Source organism: Ranitomeya variabilis, chromosome 5 (assembly GCF_051348905.1).
Source record: "Ranitomeya variabilis isolate aRanVar5 chromosome 5, aRanVar5.hap1, whole genome shotgun sequence".
NCBI classification, from domain to species: Eukaryota; Metazoa; Chordata; class Amphibia; order Anura; family Dendrobatidae; genus Ranitomeya; species Ranitomeya variabilis.
Genome location: NC_135236.1, coordinates 78,351,399 through 78,360,381, shown reverse-complemented (window position 1 = coordinate 78,360,381; position 8,983 = coordinate 78,351,399). Strand labels below are relative to the sequence as shown.

General features: G+C 46.3%; 1 protein-coding gene across 2 annotated transcripts in view; it reads left to right on the top strand.

The window, feature by feature from the left end:
• The first annotated feature begins 316 nt into the window (after positions 1 to 316).
• Positions 317 to 8,983, top strand: part of MAP2K7 (mitogen-activated protein kinase kinase 7) — a 31,924-nt gene continuing 23,257 nt past the window's right edge. The window contains exons 1-2 of one of the 2 annotated variants that reach the window (XM_077262489.1): positions 347 to 526; positions 8,701 to 8,748. In XM_077262489.1, coding sequence (XP_077118604.1) covers positions 409 to 526; positions 8,701 to 8,748 — 166 coding nt within the window. In that variant the 5' untranslated portion in view covers positions 347 to 408. Of the gene's footprint in view, positions 527 to 8,700; positions 8,749 to 8,983 lie in introns of both variants that reach the window. The other variant, XM_077262490.1, reaches the window with a different exon arrangement.

Below are 8,983 nucleotides of genomic sequence, written 5' to 3'. Positions count from 1 at the left end.
AATGAGGTACAGTCAGCTTTATCTTACAGTCACTGTTCCAGCCCCTCAAATACTCTGTGTTGCTGTAAAAAAAAAATATATATATATAATTACTTCTTGTGCCGCCTGTCAGAATATTTTACATCTTTTTTTTCAAATTATATGAATTATTACATGTGTATGCAGAGGACGCATGCGCAGTACTGACGTTCGGCGCCCATCAGGTAAAAACACGTTCGGCTGTTAACCGCATGCGTACTAACTTCTAAACTCTCTGCGCAAGCGCACTGATAGCTGTCGGTCTTAACCCCGGCGATGTCAAGTTGTTTGTCGGTCAGGCCGGGCGCGCATGCGCAGAGGCAGAGCTGTCAGTCTTTCCCCGCGCGTGCGCACTGCGCTGTTTGTTTATTATTAGTGCGCGGATGGAAGATGGCGGCGTCCTCCCTAGAACAGAAACTCTCTCGTCTGGAGGCGAAACTCAAGCAAGAGAACAGAGAAGCGAGAAGGAGGATCGAGCTGGAGATCAGCCCGCAGCGTCCCCGGCCTAGTAAGGAACATAGAGGTGGTGGGTGGGGGAGAATAGAGAGTGATGGGCCCGGGTGGGGGAGGGGTGCTGGGTCCAGGCTGGTTATTATAATGTGGTAAGCAGTGATGTGGTGCCCAGGAGGCCCCTGCTGGCGGGGTGGGCTGTTATGTGGACTTCCTGCAATGCTGGGACCCCAAGGGTAGTCAGGGACAGCCTGCACCTTATGTTAGCTGCCTTTGGCTATTGTGGCCAGTGGGTGCTAAGGTGGGCCATTGTGGCGTTGAGGCGTGCTGTTGTGGCGTGCTGTTGTGGTGGGCCCCTGTGGCGTTGAGGCGTGCCGTTGTGGCGTTGAGGTGTGCTGTTGTGAGGTTGAGGCGTGCTGTTGTGGCGGGCCCCTGTGGCGATGTGATTCGGTGCCCGTTCACTAGTCAGGCAGGGCTGTGGTGTCGGAGCTGAGATGAATCTGTGCTGCACTTTATGTACATGCTCAGTAGTGACCGGTGCTGTGGTGTCGGAGCTGAGATGAATCTGTGCTGCACTTTATGTACATGCTCAGTAGTGACCGGTGCTGTGGGGTCGGAGCTGAGATGAATCTGTGCTGCACTTTATGTACATGCTCAGTAGTGACCGGTGCTGTGGGGTCGGAGCTGAGATGAATCTGTGCTGCACTTTATGTACATGCTCAGCAGTGACCGGTGCTGTGGGGTCGGAGCTGAGATGAATCTGTGCTGCACTTTATGTACATGCTCAGTAGTGAGGCAGTGCTGTGGAGTAGGAGCTGAGATGAATCTGTGCTGCACTTTATGTACATGCTCAGTAGTGACCAGTGATGGGGAGTTGGAGTCAGGGAAACTAAGGAGATGGAATTGGAGGTTTGGCTTGCCAACTGCACAGCCCTGGTGGCACCTGTGACGCTGAGATGTGCCTTTTTGATCGGCCCCTGTGGCGTTGAGGCGTACCATTGTGGTGCTGAGGCTTGCTGCTGTGGGGGGTCCTGTGGCATTGAGGAAGGCAGCCGTGGTGTGCCGGTGAGGCAGGCTGTGTCTTGTCTTGTGTGCAGATTTTACCCATTTATTTTAGGCCAGGGCTACACAGTGACGTGGTTCACATCATCACTGCACCTAATGGTTTCCTGTGGTATCACATCGTGAACTGTGACAGTCTCAAAGTTTCCCAAATGTGTTTGATCTTCTGTCGCTGGTCGCATGTGACTCACTTACCGTAGACTTCAATGAGACCTCACCGTCTCGGACAAGTTCCCTGGATGTTCCTGGTCGCACGACTTGACTGAGAATTGCTGTCTTGTGCAGTCCTTGTATTAGTTGGCAGATTTAAATGCCGCCCCAACAATTTGATTTCATTTTTAAGTTTCCGCCATGAAAACTACATGACTCGGCGCAGTAAACGTGCAGCAGATTTTAGAAGCAGAAGTCTTTACCAAATACTCGCCATATGAACTTGGCCTAATGGATGGCGTTATGTCCTGCTAGAAGCCGTAGATGTATACCGCGCTTTTCCATTTTACAATGGAGGTCAGTGTTTCCATGTACAGACCACAGAGGGGACGTATATGGAGGGAATAGGCTAAAACTAGAGCAGACTAACTGGACTGTAGGAAAGGAGGTTGCACTCCAAAAACCACTGAGTGGTATCAAAATCCCAAGGTGATGCTCCCCGAACCCTCGCTGGTCTCTAAATGACACAAAAGAAATGTTGCTCCACCAATCACTCTGCAGTGGGTAGTTTATACTGGTAAGAAACATATTTTTGGCAGCATATCACCCCTTGTAAACGGCATGACATGATGCTGTATGGGAACAGAGTGATTGACTAATTTTCATTCTGATCCCATCAGATATTTTAAGCCTGATCGGCACTCATTAACTGGACCGATTTGGCTCTTCAAAATGGATTATAAGATTATTGGGCGCCATCCATCGTCTCCCCTTTCAGTTATGTCCACACATCGTTATCTATATTCTGGTGTACCCTCATTGTTTTTGAAGCAGAAGACCATTCAGAAAAACGCAGATGGTGTTTTTCCTGAAGCGGCGTCTTTTCGGTTGTTTTTACATCTTCCTTTTTTTTTCCCCCCAAATATAAAATAGGGGCAGTAGAAAGGACCAGCTACTTCGTGGCAAGAGACGAGACGTGCATAGCAAGTTTTCTATTGCTCTGCATATGTTGATTATTTTTAACATTTTTTGAATGCTGCTCCAGGTGGAATCTGCCTGAAAAAGATGGTGTGCCCACACAATAAAGAGCCATTTTTCCCTGATGTTACCTGCAGACCTTTATGACCCTCATAGGGTCCTGTTTTATAGAACCTGGTCATCATCATAAATCATGTGTTTGGTGGTTAAACCTTGACAACCTTTGGGTCCTTCAAAGAGTTCATATGTTTGGTAGTTAAATTCTATACATTGGCTGGTTTAAATGGCTGGGGCTCCAAAAAATCATGGCTGTATTAAAACCAAGTGCAACCTGAGTTCCCAGGTCTCTGGGGTTCACAATATGTTTGAAGAACCACAAATGGGGGAAGTTGATGTGATTTAGGTCTTTTCTATCGTTTCCTCGTCACCTGCTTGGTGTTGGCTTCTTGGTGGACAAACAGTAAATTCCTCGTGGCGGTTACTAACTTCTAGCACCTCCAATGATGGACCTGTCACTTTTGTACAAGACAAGTGGGTCTAAGAAGGTCCTGGAGTGTTTAATGATGAAAAAATCTTGACCTACAGCTTTAGGGAACCTAATGGAAGGTGGCAGGGAATGGTTCTTGGCACCGATAACAGTATCATATGGCTCCAATTCGTATCCAAGAAATTAATGCAGCACTGAACAATTAAAATGATTGGGGCCTTCTTGGCATGGACACATGTAAGATTCCGGTTGTCCACAATACAAACGGGATGTTTGAATAGAAGGAGACTCCTGTATTCAGCGGTATTATGGTTTTATTTAGTAATGACCCATAATTGTGCCCTTTTGATCCTATTTATCCCAAGAAAATGTTGGCTGGAAATCGAGAGGATATTGTGTATGCCACCCACCACTAGTCAGTATGTAGTCCCTTAAATCATCAGCTGCAAAGAAAAGGGGAGCGACGGATGGCAGGATGAGGATTACAGATGTTCTCCAGCTAGCCGGAAAATTCGGGCCTGTGATGAAGGCATTTTACACCTTCTATACAACCGTCCACTCACAATATGGCATTTCCGGTTGCATTGGCCTTCTGTACCACAAAATGCCTTTCATGATTTCTCCATTTAATTACCGTAAGTGGGAAGGAAAATGCCAGAAACGAGCAAGTGTCCTTGAGTCTGGATTCTTAACCTGTGGCACGTGTACCCCCATGGTACGTACTAGAGTTGGTACGAATCAATTCTCAAGACCCATTCCATTGTCCAGATTACTGACCTGACTCCTGGACTGGAGCCCTGAGAACCACCTCCTCATTGTCATCTTTTGATTAGCCAACATCATCGTTATGGCATGACGCACAACAGACGGTGTGCCAGGCTGGCTAATCGAAAGAAGGGCTGCAGATGCTATTAGGCAAGAAGCCCTTCTCAGGGATCCCAGCGATATTTCATGATTACTGACCTGGCCGCTGGACCGTGTCCTGTAAATTCAGTAGCACCAACCCTTAATGGGTTTTATTCGTGGGGTGTAGGATCTCTCGGTAAGGAAACCTCTTTTGCAGCCTTTTGGCCTTTGTTCCTCTACTAGTGGATATGAAAAGTCTTCACATCCCTCATAAAATACCAGGTTTTTGTCATGTAAAAAAAAATCACACCAAGAAGAATTATTTCAGAAGTTTTTCCAACTTTAATGTCACAAATAATCTGTGCAAATCCATTGAGAAACTGAACCATTTTGAGGGAGGGGGGAAATAAAATTAGCAAAGCTAAAATAGTGTGATTGGTTAACTGAACACCCTCTTCTATAATCTGGGTTGTGGTTGTGTACAGACTAAGGCTGCTTTCACACTAGCGTCGGTACGGGGCTTTCACGCTGCGTCGTACCGACACATGCTGTGCAAAAAATGCCCGACGTGGGCAGCGGAAGCAGTCTTACGACACTTCCGCTGCTTCATTGCAAGGTCCAGGGAGGAGGGGGCGGAGTTTCGGCCGCACATGCACGGTCGAAAATGGCGGTCTCGACGCACAAAAAAAGTTACATGTAACGTTTTTTGTGGCGGCGGTGCACCAAAACACGGCGCAACCGTTGCACGGTGGTTGCGACGTGTGGCACTGCATCGCAATGCGTCGCTAACAAAAGTCTATGGAGAAAAAAACGCATCCTGCGGACAACTTTGCAGGATGCGTTTTTTTATCCACAACGACGCATTGTGACGTGCAGTGCACGACGCTAGTGTGAAAGTAGCCTAAGCCAATCACAGTTAATCTCATGCTACATAGTAGTCAGTACACAGCCGCAAGTGTACTGCAAGTGTTAACAATCATCTATATTCTTCATATGTCTGTCCAATGGGCCGGGGTTGCAAGGTGGAAGCTTTTCTTACAAGTAAAATCATATACGCCTGGCTGTTTTGCCAAAACCTATGTCATCTGCCAGCATAAGGGAAAATGTGTTATAGAATGTTAAGAGTTAGACGGACCTCCTGGGTCATCGTGTCCCACCCCCTGCTCACTGCAGGACTACACCATCTCACACAGATGTCTGTCTAGCTCCTGTTTGCTGACTTCCATTTGAAGGAGAACTCGCCACCTCTCCTGGCAGCCTGTTCCACTCATTGATCACCCTCACTGTCAAAAAGTTTTTTTTTTTTAATCTGTATCTTGTCCCTCTGTTTCATTCCATTGCTTCTCGTGCTTCCATGTGCAAATGAAAATAAGGATGATCCCTCTACCTCTGACATTTGTAGACAGCTATTGTCTCCTTTTTTGCAAGTTAAAGGGAACCTGTCACCCCCAAAGTGGAAGTTTAGCTAAGCCCACCGGCATCAGGGGCTTATCTACAGCATTCTGTAATGCTGTAGATAAGCCCCTGATGTATCCTGAAAGATGAGAAAAAAAGGTTAGATTATACTCACCCAGGGGCGGTCCCGCTGCGGTCCGGTCCGATGGGTGTCGTGGTCCGGCGCCTCCCATCTTCATAGGATGACGTCCTCTTCTTGTCTTCACGCTGCGGCTCCGGCGCAGGCGTACTTTGTCTGCCCTGTTGAGGGCAGGGAAAAGTACTGCAGTGCGCAGGCGCCGGGAAAGGTCAGCGTGAAGGCGCAGCATGAAGACAAGAAGAGGACGTCATCGTAAGAAGATGGGAGGCGCCGGATCGTACAGCCTGCCCAGGTGAGTATAATCTAGCCTCTTTTTCTCATCTTTCAGGTTACATTGGGGGCTTATCTACAGAATTCCAGAATGCTGTAGATAGGCCCTGATGGCGTTGGGCTTAGCTCAACTTCTATTTTGGGGGTGACAGGTTCCCTTTAAACATTACCAGATCCTTTAACCATTCCTCGTAGGACATACTTTGCAGTCCGCTCAACATCCTGGTTGCTCTTCTCTGAACTTGCTCCAGGGGTTTTTTTTTTTTTTTTTTTTTTAATAGTCTGATAAGAGTAAGGTAGAACTTTTTGGCTATAATTCCAAAAGGTGTGTTTGGTGCAAAGCTAACTCTGTACATTACCAAAACCACACCATACCCACAATAAAGCATGGTGGAGGCGTCATTATATTTTCTGACTGATTTGTGGCAGCTGGAACTGGTCTTTAGCCAAGGTGCAGTTAATTATGAACAATTCCAAGTATCAGTCAATTTTGAATCTAAACTTATGGGCCCATGCTGAAAAGCTGAATGTGAAGTGGAATTTCACCTTCCAGTACAACAACCCCAAGCATACCTCTAAATTTTCAAGAGAAAGGCTTCGCCAGAAGAAGATTTGATATGGCCCAACCACAGCCCAGACCTGAATCCATTTGAAAATCTATGCCTGTCCTAAAGGGGGCGCTGTACATTGGAGATGCCCTGCAATCTAACAGATGTGGATCTACTGCAAGGAAGAATGGGCAGAGATTGCTAATTCTAGATGTACCCAGCTGATAGACTCCTACTAAAAAAAAGTACTAACTGCTGTCCTAAATGGAGTTTTTCTTCAATAAAGTATTAGTTTATGGGTGTGCATTTTTATGCAGCCAAATTATTAGTCATTTATTTTTCTTCTTCCACCCTATAAGATTTCAGTTTATTTTCTGATTTGAATGTCAACTTATGGGTGACCTAAAGGTGGAAAAAGTTCTGAAATGATTCTTCTTGGTATGACTTTTTGACATAACAAAATCTGGTGTTCTAACACGGGTGTGTAGACTTCTTCAATCTACTCTATCTCTGATGGAAGCTGAAACTGAGGTCAGTGCCGCAGTCTGTGATCCAGACCTTCAAAGTAAAATATCAGTGCTAGTGATGGGTGGGCACTTGCCACTTATCCTTTGCATAGATTGCATTGTTTTTCATGTTTCAAGCTCTGGGGCAGAATGGAAATTTACATTTTGCACCTTGCCTACAACGTGACACTGGATTTTGATGTTGGGTGTAGATGGCTGTGTATTTAGAATTAAATGTCCTGCTGATGTTAGATGATCTGTCACCAGGTCAAAAAGTGGACAGTTTTTGCTCTTGTCTTAATTCTTCTGCTCCCCAGAATATGCCATTTGCAACCATGAACCAGGTCAGTGCTCTTGAAGGGTAGAAAATTCACACGGCTCCTGTCCAAGACCAGAGGGCACTGACCTGGAGTGTGGTTGCTACCTGCTCATATCTAGATCCAGAGCCTTTTTATTTGGTGTTAATTTTTATGGTCCTTACAAGGGGGCGTGGCTCAGAGTAATAATGCAGAGGAGCCTAAGGTCACGCCCCAGAGGTTCTGTGCACCACTCCCCCTTGTAAAGACAAGAAAAATTGGCACAAACAAAAAAAAAATACTAAGGGGAGCGAGTGGGGCAGATAAACGCAAAAACTATCCACTTTCGACCTGGTGAAGGGTCATTTTTAGAGCTGTTTTGTTTCCTCCTCTTAAAGTTAACATTGGAAGGGTTGCTTCTAAAAGACAAAGGCGTTTTTACCCCTGCAGTCCACCTCCATTCAAGCACAGTCACTTTGACCTTTTGAGATGAGACCCCAAGTAAGTCACCTGACCCTGTGGCCAATCAGTGGCCTTATCAGTCATTGACTGGTGGTCGTGACCTCATCTTCTAGTCTGACAGATGAGCGGAGGGTGGATTTCATGAATAAGTAAGCATTATTTCCTACGTGTTACTTTTTAAAGGAAGCCAGAATACCCCTTTAATGATGGGTGTGGTTGATTAGTTTAAAAAAAAAAATTGCTTGTATTTGCTGGGGTCGCAGGGAGTCTGACATGTGACCTCCAGCCTAATATACACAGAGGGCATTGTATACTGTAACCGGCGAGATCCCAGTAGACAGATGACTGGGAATGTGATCCCGAGGAAGAGACTGGAATATAAGGTTCCTGCCTGATTTGGGTGACCTCCCTCCTAAACTATCACAGGGGTACTCTGTGCCAGGGTAGGAAAATGATTGGTGTGGGGAGAGTTTTAGTCTGTGAAATACAGATGAAACTACTATTACAGATGGCGTTTTGGGGGGAGTCCATCAATCTAGCGATATTGCTATCACATTCCCATAGGATCTGCCATAAGTGTCCCATAGATGTGGATCCAACCTCTGCAGATGAGGCCCTGCATGTCGGTGGCTCCACTGTCACTATCGCTCTTACACAAATGAAGGGAGGCGAGGGCATACGCCACCACACCACCGTTCTTCACTTGGATATGGCAGCCAGTGCCCACCTTCCCGGATATATTGGGCGACCCCCAGCACTAGAGATGGCTGCGGGACCAGAGGTTTGAGCTGCATCGGTCAGACTTCTATATCATTTCCAGCGTATATGCCATGAGGTGGTGGTACCCATTTTATGGTATTTTTAGGGAAATGATCTTCACTTATCTTCCCCTTCTTCATTACCTCTGGACATTTTCTTTCCATCCAGTCTATACTTTTCCGTTCCTCATTTTCATACAATGTATTGGGCCCTCTGTTCGCCCCCAGACCCTACTGTCTTTTGTCCCCTTTTTCCTGTTGTCTCCTGTTATCTCTTAGGTTGCTCTGTATTTTATGTTGATTTTATTTTTTCGTATTTTTTTTTTTCCCCCCAGTTATTCTCATCACTCTAAGCCCCACGCCCGCTCCATCCCAGAGAGCAGGTACCGGATCGTCCTTTATCAGCTCTTCACTTGCTCCAGGCCCAGCTAACCTCCTCCTCCATTTGTCACTCTTAACATGCACCCCACTGCTATTTTCTTGTTATTTTTGTGTTAACCTTTTCCCATGTTTCTCTCCTTATTCTGACCCTTTCGTATACATTTGGTCTGTCGTTCCCTCCGCTGCCCAGGCTTGGCATTGCTCTACCACCTGTCTTTGTGCATGGAAGGGGGAATG